The sequence below is a fragment of the Salminus brasiliensis genome, chromosome 23, assembly GCF_030463535.1.
Source record: "Salminus brasiliensis chromosome 23, fSalBra1.hap2, whole genome shotgun sequence".
Lineage (NCBI taxonomy): Eukaryota > Metazoa > Chordata > Actinopteri > Characiformes > Bryconidae > Salminus > Salminus brasiliensis.
In genome coordinates, this window is record NC_132900.1 from 22,791,919 (window position 1) to 22,809,978 (window position 18,060).

Sequence of the window (18,060 nt, forward strand, 5' to 3'; positions counted from 1 at the left end):
CGCCCAAGGAGTCTTGGTGTAGCGCGCCCAGACTAGGAATCAAACCCTGGTCTCCCACATGGTGTATTATTGTAGTTAAATTAAATTAAATTATGTAGTTTAATTTAGTTTTGTTTTACATTTGCATCAGACTTCTGCATTAGTAGTACATGCATTTAAATAGTAAATGACAAATGACAAAATCAAGCATGTTCACTGATCATTTATTTTAAACATCAGAGTAACCAAGAAATTGCTTCTTTTTATTTAATGGGCCATAAAAATGCCTCATTAAAATAGCCTCATTTCATCACTCCCCCCCCCCCCCCCCCCCCGATATTTTTACAATGCAGCCACTTCATTAATCAAGACATTTTTCATTAATAAAAAATAATTAACAAATTATTTTACTGTAAATTAGGATTTGATTCCTATTTAAGCATATGGTGTGTTTATCTCTTACACATGTTTCTGAAAAAGTTTTTCTCCTCATACTGAATCCATCCTGTAGTCTGTGAGCACAACACTGAATACAAGGGCATACTTAATTTGGGCAGTCTTTGAAAAACTGCACAGTGCATATTTGTACCTGTTTGCATGTGCTATGCAAATACACATTTGTGTTTGATTTCATGTTTTTAAGACAAAGTCTACAGCTGAGAGAATGTCTTCACAAATGTGAATGACTGGTGTTCTTGAGCTTTCCTCAGACTCCTTTTTGTCTTTGGTTACTAGTTGTGCGTGGGTAAGAAGCAGCTGAGGCACCTTGCCACCATTCCAAACCTCATGAATGTACAAGGACAATAGCTTCAGCCCGGCTTCTAAGCAAAACAGACAAAAGAACATTATACTGGTATGCCACAATATTGATAAACAATGGGAGTAAATAAATTTACTTTATTTAAAAAAATATATTTATGTCTTACCTTTTTTAGTAACTTCCACAGATGGTGTTTCCAAGTATGCCTTCATCTCACTTGTCTGAAGAACATTAGGGATTCCTTGTGCCTCCAATAAGTATACCATAATTGTGGTAAACAGCTCAAGAGTGTCTAGTTTGGAGGTACTTTTTTCCTGCATCCTGCACTCACATGTGTGGTGGTACAATCTTAAGAGATCAACTTTCACTGCTTCATCTGTTATCAAAGATTTTGCGATTGTTTTATGGGACAAAATAACTCTATGCAACCAGTTCACAGTTGCACAGGTCTTGCTTTCATTAGGCCTCTCAAGCAAAGCCTTGAGGGTCCATTTAATGAGTGTGTGGGCAGTTCCACAAATGAGACAGATGGAAACAGGAATGTCATCATTACAAAGGTTAGAGCTGGTTAGAACAGGCAATGGCTCCCAGTATGTGAGAACATTCAACAGCAGGGGTTTGAAGTCCTCCATACCGCTATCTGCCACCTCATTCAGATGCTCCAGAGATGACTGAGAGAGTTTTGAAGAAGCATTCACTTGTACTCCCTCCTTTCCAGCTTCTAAAAAAAAAAAGCAATGCTAATGTGTTACCAAACAGCTAATCATAAAATAATAAAGTCTGCAATAACTGACATTAAACCTGGCAGAGGTAAGATTCAGATGGTCTGCAAACATTACACAAAGTACATACCATATAGTCCTCTTATGTTGTGTGTGTTTGCCAAGTCTTGAAGTACAAAAAGTAAAGCTTGGTCATAGACCAGTGTTCCCCAGCAGTAGAGCAGGCTGAGTGCTGAAGAACAGGAAAGACTGTGGGGGTGCACTGTTAGCCAGCCAGCATCCTTATGAGCACCCAAAGCCATCTTATGAGACCTCAGGACAGAGGCCAGTGTCTGCAGAAATGACTGTACTTCCTTTGCTTCCACAACAATTCTGTCAAGGAACACAACACACAAACCACATTATCCAATTAGCTGAACATACATGGTTGTATTATTTAGATGATGGTACTGAAGAGCTGGACATCTGAGCACACTACATGTTTCAACAGTCTTTAGGTGCATCTGGGATGAGCTCGGAGCTAGAGAAGCTGTGCTTCTCCATAGATTTAAGGAATGGCTCTCCTTGTAAAATGCACCTTTGCTAGATACTGAGCATGTCCATTTAAGCCTGCCGACTTAAAGCTGCAGCTTGGGTGGAATTTGAAACATTTTTCATTGTGTATCTGATCTGGTTTTACAGCATACTGATTGAAAAATGCCATACGATGCTCTAAAATCCAGATCCCAAGCAGTGACCACAATTGTGTACTTCCATACTGAATGGTTCACAGAAACAATGTCAGAACATTAACAAGTATTTGTTTAACAGTGCACAACTGTCCCCTGAATAATATACTGCATCAGGAGACATTAAAAGTATGCAACAACAAAATAACTGTGTTCCTACAATCTGTTCCATAATTCCAGCGAAGCTGCCATTCAAGGCATAATATTTAACAGCGACGATAAGAGTAAACTGGTTGTTTTGTGGAGAGTAGCATCAACATACAATGACGGCTTGTAAAATCATGTTGTAAATAAGCAATGATTAATTAATCAATCATTTATTTTGCTTACTGCAGGGGGGGGGGGGGGTAGGTCTACATGTGCATAACAAACTTTCAGTAAGTAGCACACAGCTAACCCTGCTCATTGAAGGCAGGTGGTTCATGCACGCAAATAAAGCCCACATTTATTCTCTTTGCAACACCAACACAAGCTGTGACATACAAATCTGTGTGTCTGTTAGTGATGAAAACAAGCTAAGACTTAATTTTTGTGGTAATGCCTTAGTGAGGCCAATCAGTCAGTGAAATGGTCTCAAGTTGTGGTAAAAAGCCTGTGTTTTACTGCCACTTTACCTGCATTTTAAAGCCTCCTTAAAAAGATTACTCAGGTCAAGCATTAAGTTGTACTACAAAGGGTAGTCATATTAGCTGTCCATCACACAAGCTGTTTACAGAATCAGAAGATCTGAAGACATTTCTGAAAGTCTCTCTTACTCTTCAGTTTTCTCCAGTTTACAGAAATCTTCTGATGTAGAAAACTGTGCTCATAACACCCTGGCTTTATTTGTAATGTCTCTAAAGGACTGTCCTACACTTTAAAGAGTTATAATGGTCTCTGTGTTTAAGGGTCTTTTCTTGACATTATACAGCAACTAAAACTATATTGTCTAAATACTGCAGTAAAAAGCTTTACATTTTGATTGGCATATTTTAAAGGCAAAATTACAAACTGTATGGACCCAACTATGTAAAGTAGTGCGAGTTTAACATTGGAAAAAAGTACATAAATAGGATTTACAAAAAGAACTTGGGACATGGCACTAAACATGAGGTCGGCAAACGTGTTCAGTGTATGTATGTAGTTTTCTTTTTTGGATAGATTTCTTCATTCATGAGTGTAACAGTTGTCGACTCTACTATAGTCGTGTATCTTGAAAAAACAACATTCTTTGAGAAAGAACAAAAGACAAAAAGGTTCATCAAGGATTTTAAAAGGGTTAAAAGAGTTAAAGTAACCTTTTCAGTACTTAACAGAAATGTTATTGCTTGGAGTTCTTAATAACCAGAAAATAATAAAGTCCCTCTCCAAGCTGTAACCTCTTCCCATTAATCCCTCACTAAGCCCTTTAGATTTAGGTTTAGTGCTTACCTCAGGTGTCTAATGACTGAAAGAAGAGCGCACAGGAAGTCATTGATAACTGGGAAAGTAAAGCATCTGACTGAACCGTCAGCGTAGAAGTCCGCTGCCTTGCTGCACTGTACCACGCTCTCTTTCTGGCCCAGGTTGGTGAACCACAAAGAATGAAGCAGTCCAATCACAGCACTCAACAGCCTGGCATCAAGACATCTGCCAAAAACAAGATGGGTATAACTGAGTGTGCCCATATGCACAAAATATTTTACTTTACCTATTGCTGAGATGGATGATTTATATCATATGATAAATGTTAAATACATTCCTACTGTGCATTTTTACCCCATTGTCTGCAGCTGGTAAGATGGACTTATCATAATATCCAATGTTGATCATGGGACAACTTTTTACCTGTTGTATGCAAGATGATGTCATACTGACCTCTTTTCTATGAGCTGTATGATCCAAGTTAGGACTCCATGAACCTTGGTAAGGTCGTAAGCTGCTTTAGTGATACGCACACTCCTTTTTAGTATATTCACAATCTGAATCTGCAAAATAACAAAATAGTGTCAGTTTTTTTTCTTGAAAATAATTATTTACACTAGGGAAATTATCTAATAACAGATGTTACAGGAGAAAGGTAATTCTTTAATTTAACCCCAGTGCACAGCAGAAGCAGCGTACCTGGAGAGGTTGGTCACAAAGAGGACTGCTGCAGAAGCCAAGAAGTGCATGATAGATGTTCTGCTGTTCACACAAATCAAAGGAGAGCCTATCCATCATGCCCTCTTCCAGCACACTTAGCATCCACTGACGCTCCAGTTTGTGCTGGATACACAGTTTATACAGAAATTACACTTAATACAATGATTGTTTTGTGTGTCACATAACAGACACTGTAAGAGAAAAATGACTGAATGAGTGTCTATATTTGGCACTCTGGGTCTAGAGTATTTTCAATGGCAAAACTAAATTGGGTTTTCAAAAAAACAAACAAACAAAAAAAAACACTTATCACAGTCCGTGGTAAATATGTTAAGAACCTTACATGTTCCATTCTGTGCAAATGTTCTGTGTATCAATAGATCCTCTGAATTATGAGGCTGTTAAAGAATCATAATACTAATAATACTCCATGCAAGCCAAATCTGCTGCGCATTAAACATCAGTAAGCTACACCATAGTAAGGCAGACTGCTGCAGTCATATTACTTTTGTTGTCATGAGGAATGACAAACCACAAAGTATTAAGAGGTGAAACCACCTCCAATCTAGTGTAGCCCGAGTGCAGGTCAATTTGTAAGGCTTTTCAAATACTCCTATAAAAGAAGGAAAAGCTCATTATATTTCAGTGAGTACTAAATGAATAACAGAACAAAACAGTTCCTTGCTCCAGTGTAAGGATAGCTTTTGCTGGTAACTTGTTTCAAATTAGAGAGATAATCAACTGAAAGTCAGTTTTAAAACATTTTTATCACCACAGGACAAGGCAATTTTTGAAAGCTTTATAAATTCTCCAATTTAGAAAGATCTTTTAAGACCCGGAGATCCAATATGGGCATAACTGCATGGCACTGAATACAAAATGACAGTTGGTCTATAAACATTGAGCATTACCTCCAAGTCAAAGCTGTAAAAAAGCTTGAAGAAATCAGGAACCCTGCTAAGACCCACATACGGAGTTCCCAAAAGAAACTTATTTATCACCAGATACATGTGTTCCTCTGTAAACAGACAGTTTTGAAAAAATTAACTTGATTAAAATCATATATTCCAGTCACTTAATTTATAAATACTCAAACCACATAGTTAGGTATTCACTTACCAGGCCTCAGAATCTGCTGAGCCACTTTTGCAATGTATGTAGTATGCACAAATGAGATTCTGAGGTTGTGTTTCTGGATCCCATTCCTGACCGAATCCAACAGGTACAGAAGCTGGAGACAGCACACATTTTTTTAGTATCCAATATGCTGCATGAGACTAATTGGAACTAAATGTGTAATGCTAGTCAAAAACCTGTTTCTTGTCTCTGAAGCGGGCCCCCTCCAGATGTTCATAAAAAGAACTCAGTACATGGAAGGCAGCAGATCTCATTTTGAGGTCATGACTGCTTAAGGCCACTATAGTGACACCCAGAGCATGACAGGTCACAAACTTCTGGCAGTCAATCACAGACTCTAATCAAAGAAAGATGGAAGGGAGAGAATGAAAAATATATATGCTCATCCAAACGCACACTGAAATGGACTGGGTATAAGCCTCATATAATTCCAATTCTTTATTATACTTTATTTTCCCAATTTCATTTCTTTATTATTACAGTGCCGCAATTGAGTGGTTACCACTCCAGATCGCAACCCACTTATCCCCACACATTAATCTGGCCATGAATATAACACCTTCTGTTTTTTTTTTTTTTTTACTAATTTTTGACACATTCTAGGCTTGCACTGTGCTGCTGTATCCTCTTAAAATTACCCTAGCATGAACCACATTCAATATTAAAAAGTTTCAGGATCAGGACATCCATAATATAAACAAAACCATGTATTTTTCCTGGAATCCAATAAACTATTCCATCAACATCTAGATAATATCTAAATATTAAGTGTAAAAAATACCCTGCTGTAATTCTTACTCACTTTTTTTTTATACCCTGAAAATTAAACATAAATGACACTTATCGCTATCGGATAACTTTTCCAGCCGTATTTGCACATTCTAACCCTCAGCATCAAATTAAAAACAATAAATATTTCTGATCACTGATCAATGTAATGGTTTTGAATAAAACAAATGTTTAAATGTCTTTTCCTTGAGGATTTCTCCACTAACAGTGCAAATGGAAAGGTAAGTTGTGTTCTGAACAGATGCTTTTGGTAGCCTTCAACAAGCTCCTGGTGGAATTCTGGTTGGGTATTTAACCGCTTTTCTTTATAGAACTGGTCCAAATTAAATTTAGTGGTTTCAAGGTGTAGACCTGATTGACAGTCCACATATCCTAAAAATTATGTGGTAGTCCCTTTTTATAATTCCATGAACTTTGAAGACGGAGATCAGTTTTACTGGCTGCACCACCATTTAACCATTCCAACTAGTACAGATTTTGGGGCTACTGTGGACAAATGACCTCCGTCTCATGTAACCATAAAAACAGTCCTCTAGAAGGCCTTTAGGAAAACTCTTTTTCCAACATTGGAATGTTTAATGGTCAGATGCAATAAACATGTTTGGAGAAATAAAGCAGAGTCATTCAACCCCAAGAACACCGTACCAACTATTATGTATGGTGGCAGGTGCATCAGATAGAGCACACTCCGGAGCAGAGCACTCACACACACACAAAAGATTAGCTGCAAGGCTAAGGCTAATGCTAAAGCATCCCCACGCTTGCACCACTCCTCTCTATTTTCTGTGTCCAAAAATACTCGGAGTGAAGCTTTTTAAAACAAAACAATTGGCTGCAAAGAATAGTTAAAGACATTTCAACAATAGGGAGTTTGGGATGTCAAGTATTTGCTCTGCGACATAAGATGACATCCATTTGGTTTCATGCACTAGATTTCATGTAACCTTAAGAAACTTCAAGCCTTGCCCTCAAGCCTTAAGATGTAGACCACATATTTACTGTTTATAGGCACTGTATGTCCACATTATCAGTAATAAAGTAAAATGTATAATATACAAATCCATTTTGAAACAGATAACCAGATTAGCGCAAAGATAATACTTTGTACTAAAAAAAACATAATTCACATACATGTGGACATATGACCGGGTTTACCTGGGCGAAGAATGAAGCTGAAAAGAGGGAAAAGGAAGCTGGGGTCATACAAACACAGCTGATTTGGCATGTCCTCGGTCTCTGTTATGTAAATCAACTCTTCTCCTTCCTAAAATAAAATAAAATAAATAAAAAATGAATAAAAAATTTAAATAAAAAAATCATAAATCAGATGAATTAAACTGAATCCTGCCCACTGCAACAGTTCTCAAACATATTTCTTAACAATAAGAAAACCAATAGTCAAATAAAGTGCAGTTCAGTTTGCCATGTGCCAGAGTACATACTTTGGAATTTCAAGTGTAATGTTTACTCACATAAAAACCTAAACAGGCCCCCAACACCATGAGTAAATGGTTATTCTCTAGAGCTGCATAAGGACCAATAACTTTTTTTTACATCAATTTATTATTTTCCTTTCTCTCTAATGAGAATTTCTCAGCAAAAGATTTATCACCACCAACACTACTTCACTCATTCTGCTTGGATGAATTTAGAGACCTTATCGATTAATTAGTTGGGCTGGGTTCCAACAGGTAAAGTCTGCCTTGGCATGTTCACAAGCCTAAAATCACTGCATTTAAGAGAGATGTGCTGGACAATGGGCAGTCTAGGTTCTTTACCCTATGCCACATTCACACTCAGCTGAAAGCGGGGCGAATTATGGCGGGGAGACTGTCAACACTTCTAGTGTCACTAAACAAACGCCAAGTGATGAGAACTTTTTTTTTTGTTAATTTCTAATTGTTTCTGTAATGAACTCCTACCGCATTATGTTTTATTTATGTTTGTAGTTTCACAAAGGTTTTTGAGAATAAATACTGGATAGGTTTAGCTCACTGCCAAACTGTGCAGCTTTAATATACACTCAGGGAGGGCAGTACACCATATATCATGTAAGACCAGTAGTTTAGAGCAAGCCCTGTTTATTTTCTTGTTGAATTTGCTGATATTTTTTGTTTCAGCAGTGAGCTTATCACCATGCAGAATTTGCTTTCAAGTAGAGGCTTTAATTCTGCCAGGAAAGGCTGAAACCGCCCAAGGATTACATAGTACATTTACACAACGCTATCCAGTATGCTTATCTCCCATCTCACTGCGTGATGGGATTTTGTAGCAGGGATTATGCATTTTTTCATATCAATATAAAAATATTAAATCAATAAAACAAAATGATCGTATGTCAAACCGATGAGGTTAAGGGAGTCAATCCTGTTACAAAATTAAGCATAACATCAAATGCTGGTTAGGTCAAGCAATCAGTAAAATACCTGTGGCATAAGGCAGCGATGTAGAGGGAAGTGTGTTACAGTATTCAGCATCTTATCTGGAGCCAACTGGGCCAAAAGCTGCTCAGAGCTGGGATGTTGCCATAATGATGTGCCCAGTTGCTTCCGTGCCTTATGGTATTCCACTGCGGCAGGACCCCATAGCAAACACCTAGACACACATACAAGCCAGGTTAGGAATTTCATTTTACTTGTGATGACATCAATGCATACTCATGTAGTTAGTCACAGAAGAACAATGTACACAATTCACAGGGAATATTGATCAACTTACTGAAACTCAATCTGATCAATGTTTTTCTTCTCATACTCGTTCAATAGCAGTAACAGCTTCTGATCTGTGGAAGCACAGAACAATCCGTAGATTGTAGATGCTCACACACATATTATACCCACTTGGTTAGACCTTTGTAAGATATCAAGACTCTCACTTTCAGCTTTAAAATAGTATCACAAAACACAATAAAACATGACGCTTACTATGATAAAAAATGATTTACATATTTTCCACTTACACCAAGTGTAGTCAACATAATCAATTCATCAGACCTTTTCTAGTAAAGTGTAGTAAAGTTCACTCATTACATTTACAACCTTTTATGTTTGTATGTGCTTTCTCCAAATTCAATATATAAAACAAAATAACATAATGCAACTTTTAATGACTACTGCAGTCTCATGTATTTAACCCCCTGTATTTAATCCCTCATAGGAGCACACATTTGCAAGTTAGGTGGTCATGCTTTAGCTCAGGAGTTTAATCAAGTGTGCTTGACATGAGACACTTTAAATACCTGGACTGGCTAGGGATTTGCTGCCCGTGATTTGATCACATGGCAGATACTAAGCTAAAGAGTTGTCCAAAAAGTTAAGAGAAAAGAATAACAAGGAAACATGATACACAAAGATAAAGGCATGTTCAGGGTGGGTAGACGACACATTCTTCCCACACCACTTCAGTAAAATGCTGGCCAGCACTGGTTGGTTGTCCTGTTACGCTGCATCAGCAACAGTTTAGTAGCATTATGATGTGATCAGGGTATGTATGGGTTGGGGGTGGAAGGGAGGAAAGAAAAGGGGAAAAAAACAAAACAACCAAAAAAAAAACCTCTAGTCATAATGTGTATAAATGTCTAGTGTTCAGGCAAAGAGAAAAGTACAAAGCTTATGCCCAACTGCCAAATGCTTTTTGTTCTTGGCCAGGGTTAAGTTTGGAGTCTGACTGTTTGACCTCGTTATCTATATAAAAGACACCTGTCCACAGCCTCAAACAGGTACCATTAATACAGGTAACGAGTGGAGGACAGAAGAGCTTCTTAAATAAGTTGCTACAGATCTGTGAGAGCCAGAAATCTTGCTCGTTTGTGGGTGACCAAATACTTCTTTTCCACCATAATTTACAAATAAATTCTTTAAAAATCCTACAATGTGATTTCCTGAATTTTTTTTCCTCATTTTGTCTCTCATAGTTGAGACCTGCTTCGAATGTGATTTGGCATGTCTGAGGAATGTCCTGTATTCTGGATTTAGCATGACGAATACAGTAGCCGTAGCTAGAGTGGATCTTAGTCCTGTGCACATTGAGAATGTCTGTGCAAATAAGGTCCGGTATGTCAGCAATTCCACATGCTGGTAGACTTTAGGCAACAACAACTTCAGATTTACCAGATTTAAATCTCCAGCAACAAAACAGTCAGTCAGAACAGAACAGTAATTGGCATTACTCTAATATTAGCATATAATTGTCATCTGGAACACAACCTTAAATCTTGAAAAGTTTGACTGTTATGGTTCACAGACTGTACAATAACACAAATACAGAATTCATTCATTTACCTGCAAGACTCAGCGTAGCTCCATATGCGCCAAAAAGAACAGGCAAATGACTGCGGTTACAAACCTCCGGGCATTTTCTCACCAAGGTGAGTAGAAGGGATACAAGGGCCTCTAAAGTAATGAAATAGATAATGAAACCATGTTTTAGTGAATCAGTAGTACATTAATGTACAACCATGGACAAACATTTTTGCACCCCTGCACACCTTTCAAAAATTTACCACTTCTCCCAGAACATTGTTGCAATGGGAGAAGAAACTCTTTAGCATTCACATGTTCATTTTGTAGCATTGGAACTACATAAAAACTCGGTTGAAACAAGTTAAATCTTTGTACCACAGCAACAAGGATCCACAGAGATGGATTTCAGTTATGGTTTTTGCAAGGGTGTGCCATCAAACAGTATTTTGAAGGTGCCAAAAATTGCGTCCATGCCATTTCTGGAGTTCTGTGTGGAACGAGATGAGATTTGACTGAGATTTCTCTGTTTATTTGTTTCATTTTGTCTAAGCATTTCTAAACGCAACAATGTCCTGGAAGAAGTGGTGCATTTTCTGTGCAGGGGTGCCAATATCTTTGGCCATAACTAACAGTTCTTACCTTTACACTCTGTACTACTGTCTGCCTCAATGTGTGAGGCCAGAATTGTGGGCATGAAGAGAGAGTGACTAGTAATCATCACGTAGAGGGTTTCTATGGCCAACAACCCTTTAGAAGCATTCACATTTCTGTACATCCTCTTCATCAAAGTGTTCAAAGTTGCCAAGAACTCTTTGTCCTGGTAGCGATACCTAGGAAAGGAGGGGGGGGGGGTAAACTCTAAAGAGAGATTCACTATACATCTGTATATGCAAACATAATGCAGTGTTAATGTCCTAATGTAAATAAATAATAATAAAAAATGCTTACTTTAGACCACACTTAACAAAGATGTTCCAGTCAGATGCTCTAACACTCTCTGGAGAAATCTGTAAGCATACACAGTTAAACATACAGCATGAACTAAATGACAAACCAATAAAATAATTTACTTTGTTGTAGATTGTGTATTCACAATAATTTGCATTAACATTAGGAGGTAAGAAAGTCAGTACACACTGAAGGACAGCATTGACACTACTCAGTCACAACTGTCTAAGATAAGATAATACTTTATTAGTCCCACAGTGGGGAAATTCTCAGTGTCACAGCAGAAAGGGATAGCAAGAAAGTTACAAAAACAGATACATTACACTATATACACAAAATAAATAATATAAGTAAAAAAGCAATAATATTATTTACAGGTTATTGCAAATGACTCTTAATTGCACATGTGGGGAGGGGATCTCTATTCCCTGAACATGTATATGTAGTTTGTGTGTGTGTGTGTGTGTGTGTGTGTGTGTGTGTTGTCCGCTGTGAGCAGTGCTGGTTGTGGAGTCTGACGGCAGCAGGAAGAAGGACCTGCGATACCGCTTCTTCAAACACCTGGCAGAGCAAATAACTAGTCTGGAACTGACTCACTTGTCATTATTCTCTGGGACTCTGGGAGCAAAACTTAACCACGAACTTCCAAAATATAAGCAACATGTTATTTGTCCCACCAGGGACACTCAGATCATTGTCCGGTTCATCTGACTCCAATCTACAAGCAGAAACTTAAATCTGCAAAGCCTGTAGCGAAGACGGTGAAAAAGTGGACCAGAGAAGCAAAGCAAGAACTGCAGGACAGTTTTGACTGCACGGATTGGAGTGTTTTCAAAGCTGCTACTGACAACCTGGATGTAATGACCGACACTGTGAAATCTTGCATCAGCTTTTGTAGACCTTCTGCACATTCAGCAATAACAAGCCTTCAACACATTACTAATTACAGAAGACCACCTCCCCCTGCTGTGGCAAACAAAGGCCTGGCTGACGACCTGAACAACTTCTATTGTAGATTTGAGAGGGACACATTCACTCCTCTCCATAACTCTGCAACAGAATCTACAACCAGCATCGCACCTCTATCAACCCTCCCACCTCTCCCTCTCCCCCAACCACTCAAGCTGCACTTAAGGTATGTGAAGCGAATGTGAGCAGATTCTGAGATAAGACCAGGAAAGCACCAGGCCCAGATGGGGTTTCACCTTCCTGCCTTAAAACCTGTGCTGTACAACTGGCTCCAATCTTTACAAACATTTAACAGATCACTAAAGCAGAAAGGAACTTCACACAGCTCTGTCTCTTTACCTTCTTTGAATAATTGGCCACCCAGCCCAACCTACTGGAAGACTGCCCGCTGGGGTCCCCTCTACCTGCGTCAGACCAGTTGCCACCTACCAGTCCGACCAGCTTTTTCTTCACTGTCGTCGTTGGCTTGCTCACTGGGGGTCTTTTCATGTTTTTTTAAAGCTGCTTTGTAACAACCATTGTAAAAAGCGCAATACAAATACATTTTACTTGACTTGAGCCAGTTCTACACTGGGGTCACTGAATCCATCTTTTGTACATCCATCACTGTCTGGTTGGAAGCAGCCACAAAACAGACTGCAGCGAACAGTGAGGACAGCTGAGAGGATCATCGCTGCTTCTCTGCCCTCCTTTCAGGGCTTGTACTGCTCAAGAACCAGAAAACGGGCAGAGAAAATCCTTTCAAACTCTGGTCACAACCTCTTTTAGCTGCTCCCATCTGGCAGACGCTACAGAACTATGTCCACTAGGACTGTCAGACAAGTTATTACGCTCAGGCAATCATCTTCATCAACAGCTGATCACCATCAGCTACAGGCCATAGATACTACTGATAAACTCATCACTCTTATCCTACAGTTACTGCATTACTGAACCATTACTTATTTCATGTGTACACTGCTGTGGTTGCACAATATTTACATAGTTAGAAAATATAGAATGAAATATCTGTAGTGTTGCATACTGCTATTCTGTGAACAACCCTGTAAAACACACTGTATAGAAATGTCCTCGTAAAGTCTATGTATGCTGTGCTCTCTGTATATTGTGTATAGTCTGTAAATTATAAGTACAGTAGCTGTATATTGTTAACACTAGAGAGACACTAACAGCTGGAATAAATTCCTTGTGTGAGAGAACATACTTGGCCAATAAATCTGATTCTGATGCGGTCACATTCCTGTCAGGAGATTCATAGGGTTTAGGTGCCAGTGCTCTATGGAGCTCAAGAGAAGGATCCAGATCCAGGGTCGACTTTAGAAGATGTTTTAAAAAGTCCAACACGTCAGGGAACTTTTCTTCCGACCCCTCAGGAACCCTGAATATATTCTGATATTTTTCTTCAACCACCTCTTCTGTGTTTTGTATCCTTGTTTCTGCTGCGTCAATTCTTTGTTCGGCCTCCTCAATTCTTTTGTTCAGTTTGTCTTTAATGTCTGTGCCATTGCAGATGGTATCCTGGCGGAACTCTTAGCTCATTAAGAATTTCCTCCAGGCTGGCTGGGAAGCGTTTGTGCTAGCTTTCTCCAGCTCTGAGGCATTACCGCTACTGACATCCTGTTGTTTTCCCCATCAGAGGCCCTCCCATATCTTGTTTGTGTAAATAGAAAAAAAAAAAAAAAAAGTGATCGTGATTTTGGGCTTAAAATAGGAGCATGTTGCAAGAGCTTCTGAGCTAAGCAGCTATTAGCTTGCCATAATTCCCAGAAGTGCTGTACAACTGCAAGTTTAAGAAGAAGAAAAATAAAACAAAAAATTTACATTTAAAGGTTTCATATCTTAATTAGCTTGACATGGTTATGGCTTGTTCCCAGTCTTTGTTAGTAAAGGCCAGATGATTTCAAAGACAATTTGAAAGTTTGATAAATACTCTGACCCCTTAAACCTTGTCCTTGCAATCATCAGCTATGGGCTTCTATGGGCAGCTATAGCCTGGTTCTGCTTTGTAGGCATTAGTTATTTTATATTTCTGAGTGCTAGGTAGCATCTTAAAGAATCCCATAGCTATATAAAAGACAGGCAGCAGTTTCTTCATTTGGTAAGATATGGCAGTTAACAGGAATGATGGACAACGAAAAAAAAAAAAGATGATTCTAAGAAGACCTTTTGTTCTTTTGCATTGTTAAGAAGGCAAATAAAATCCACCTTTTGACTGCTGTTAGAGAAACCTACCTGCATCCTTATCACTTCACATGACAAAAATGCATCTGGCTTGTTTAGATGTTCTTTTGAAGAACCTCAGTCACTTAACTTGTGCCAAGTTAAAATAAATATGTCCCTGTCTGCAACAAGCAAAGATATGTTCAGAGGAAAGAATTATGAAAAACACCTCTCCAACTGTTAAGCATAGGGGTTGACTGCATGTCTTTGGCTGTGTTTCAACAAGTGGCATTAAAACATTTCTCTGGTTAAGGGAAAAATGGATTCAATTAAATATCAGCCAACTCTGTGATCAAAAATACCCAAAACAATAGTAAACTCATCCCATAGTCTGGCATTTAAATAAACAGTTTTTAAACCTTTGATCAAGGAGCTGAATATTCTGCTCATATCCATCTCCTATCATGCTCCAGTCATCTTAAGAATCGCCTTGCTAGACACATTACATCTCTCACACTCCGGCGTTTCAACACTCTCCCTCTTGTCTAATGAGGACTTTGTACAAAAAGTTTTTTTTTCTTTTTTAAACTGACACAAATGTTACACCCAAGGCCTCTCCCTTGTCATCTAGATAAACTTGCATCTTCCCCATCACCAGACACAAGGGGTATGCGATGATAAAGGATCAATATTTCTATTCTGCCAATAACAATAATTAGACAATACTTTTCATCCTTCAGAATGTGTTTGTAAAAGTTGCATTGTGCTAGCTTGTTCTACTTATTTAATTGAATCATTCAAATAAAAATAAGTTTTTATAATCTTCATATTCAGCATGGAGGTTAGTTCGCAGACTGTGAAAAGTTCACTGTTGAGAGGTCTTTAATTGCAACCGATATTCGACATGGTTTGCTGAAGGCAGTCTTTTGAGAAACCACCGTTTCCAAGCAAAAAAAACACATTCAATCTAGTGAGGACGAGAAATGTGTAGCAACTAAATCTAACGATGCAGACTGGCAGGGTGTTGGTGCTTAGGTTTTGTCTCCTAGCGCAGCTTGTTCACACATTTTTAGGAACAGTCATTCCTAGGCAGATCACAAGTTTATGGCAAACTTGTAGGCTATGCTAGCGCACATGTGCAGTAGTCTATCCTATCAAGCTAATGGGCGCAGTGAATGTGAACTCATAAGGTGTGTTTGAGTATGATAGTGGGGATAAGGCAAATAAAATACTTGCTTTGACAATCAGTGACTTTAGAAAAAAAATATCAGGCTATAACTTTTTCCAATAACTCCTACAACTCATTGTTTTACCATGTCTGGGCTGCCATTCAGGATCTCTTACCATGGTTTCACCTACCTGGGGGTATTTTTAAGAAAGGTTTCACAATCTACTCGGATACAATTTCCTCCCACTTTTTTCTTATACAAAACAAGAACCTTCAACATCGGACATTATTACCCCCCCCCCAATGTTCAGCAGGGTGCATCAATGTAAACAAAATGAACATACTATTATTAACCTTGACAGCAAAATTTCTGAATTTATCTGGAATAAGAAGGTCCCCAGGCTTTAAAGGTGACTCTACAAAAGCCCAAACACTTAGGGGGTATGGCGCTGTTCAACTTTCTTTTTTACTATTGGGCTGCTAATTTTCCTATTGTATACTGAAAAACCTATTGTATACTGGTTGCATTCAGATGACTTTAAAGATGTTGAATCTGCCGCCACAGCTCCCACCACTTTAGTTTCTCTTTCAATCTCTACGGTACAGCCACCTAAATCAAGCTGGAATATTATTGTCAGATCTACAGTTAAAATTTGGATACAGGCATCATTTTTGGCATACAGTCGCTCCCCCCACTATTTACACCATTCTCGGAAACCTGAGAACACACTTAAAGAAAATCAAAGACGGTGTAAAAGACGTGAAACGTTACATAAGAGAGGATCTCTATTTGGGACCAAAAGCTGCAAGAAGCAAATGATCAGACAATGTTAAATCTGGCTGATTTCTCTGTTACTCCTAGTTCAGCAGCTAAATATCTTTGTCATAACTGATTCAGATCCATCATTTGACCCAAATATATTACTAGGTCTTTTCTACTTTTTCTACATATTTGGAACATTGCCAAGCTAGAATTGCCAAAAAATAAATAATACATGCTTTTACTACCTCAAGGCTAGACTGCTATAATGCATGATTCAACTCAACTTCAACTTGTTTAAAATGCTGCAGCCACAAAAATTTATCAGTCCAGTTCTATCAGCATAACACTGGCATCCAGTTAAATTCTGTTTTGGCATTTTTCTATTGATGTTTAAAGCCCTACACAGCCTCGCTCCTGATCACCTGCTCAGCTCCACCTCTCATTTCCGATTACAAACCTTCACAATTACTTAGATCACAGTATGATGGCTTCCCAGTTCCAGTGCTTCAACAAAGGGGAAGAGCCTTTTCCTGTAAATATTCCCAATATTAATGTTCCATTTTAGATAAATATGTTGCAGATCCAGGGGTTCATGGACATAGGAAATCATGGTAAACTGAGATGCTGGTGCGGCCATTTTGTTGTTTGCTTGCAATAACTCTCTCCTTTTACTTAGGCTGTTTTAGTCAGATCCGCTACACCGATAATGTTCACATTCTCAGTACTCCATAAATCCAATTAAAAGTAATCCTCTCTCCTTACCTTCTCGGAGTGCCAACTTGTCTTGCCTGACTGATGGAAGACTGATTAGACCAGCTTCCTGTCCTATTACTGGATTCCTGTAAAGCTCCCTTGTGACAATGCTAGTTGGAAAAAGCACTATACAAATAAATAAAAATTTTTATCTACATACCAGCAATGTTTTTAGTCTCCTTAGCATGACTTCTTCTTTTTTAACCTCTGGCTTCTTCAGCTCTTTGTAAGTTGTTGAAAGCCAGTGGAAGGCAGCAGAGAGCAAAGATGTCCTCCAGTGAAGCTCCTCTGATGTACTGGTTAGCTTCTCAGTAAGGCAGTCTGCTAGGTGCCATCTGTTCAACACAGATCATATGCAAAATTATTATTTATTTATTTTTAAAGCTCAAATTCTCCCAAAATCCCCCCCAATAAAGTAATGCCCAGTGAAGGAGGACAACCACATGGGTAAACAGTCAAGGGGTGCCATCTACCCACCCTAGAGAGAGCAAGCTTTTTTTGTAACCGTACCTCAAGTTTAAAATCATGCCCGTCTTGGTTCTTATGGTTATTTACAGAGTCTTCAAGTGCAATTGCTTTTTAAAAAAAAATTTTTTATAATAAGACTATGACTGCTCCTTAGTCCGCTGGACTAAGACTAAGACCGCTTAGATACACAGTCTCATTATTGGGGGGCCCTAACAAAAAACAAAAACAAACCAAAAAAACTGCAATGAACCAAGACATGCATAATTTTTAACATAAGTTAAAGTTACAACTACAGTGCACTTGTACTGTGTTGCACTTGTGTTCTGTATGCACCGTGTCTATGTTGCACCATGGTCCTAGAGGAACGTTGTT

General features: G+C 38.5%; 1 protein-coding gene across 4 annotated transcripts in view; it reads right to left on the reverse strand.

Moving 5' to 3' along the window:
* Window positions 1-301: 301 nt before the first annotated feature.
* urb1 (URB1 ribosome biogenesis homolog) overlaps window positions 302-18,060 on the reverse strand; it is a 42,851-nt gene continuing 25,092 nt past the window's right edge. For 3 of the 4 annotated variants that reach the window (XM_072669352.1, XM_072669349.1, XM_072669351.1), the window contains 16 exons: window positions 17,381-17,555; window positions 11,408-11,466; window positions 11,099-11,289; window positions 10,499-10,609; window positions 8,937-9,000; window positions 8,645-8,813; window positions 7,374-7,482; window positions 5,606-5,766; window positions 5,412-5,523; window positions 5,204-5,310; window positions 4,272-4,415; window positions 4,026-4,135; window positions 3,600-3,797; window positions 1,592-1,833; window positions 906-1,460; window positions 302-800 (listed from right to left, as the gene is read on the reverse strand). In XM_072669352.1, coding sequence (XP_072525453.1) covers window positions 610-800; window positions 906-1,460; window positions 1,592-1,833; window positions 3,600-3,797; window positions 4,026-4,135; window positions 4,272-4,415; window positions 5,204-5,310; window positions 5,412-5,523; window positions 5,606-5,766; window positions 7,374-7,482; window positions 8,645-8,813; window positions 8,937-9,000; window positions 10,499-10,609; window positions 11,099-11,289; window positions 11,408-11,466; window positions 17,381-17,555 — 2,698 coding nt within the window. In that variant the 3' untranslated portion in view covers window positions 302-609. Of the gene's footprint in view, window positions 830-905; window positions 1,461-1,591; window positions 1,834-3,599; window positions 3,798-4,025; window positions 4,136-4,271; window positions 4,416-5,203; window positions 5,311-5,411; window positions 5,524-5,605; window positions 5,767-7,373; window positions 7,483-8,644; window positions 8,814-8,936; window positions 9,001-10,498; window positions 10,610-11,098; window positions 11,290-11,407; window positions 11,467-17,380; window positions 17,556-18,060 lie in introns of all 4 variants that reach the window. The other variant, XM_072669350.1, reaches the window with a different exon arrangement.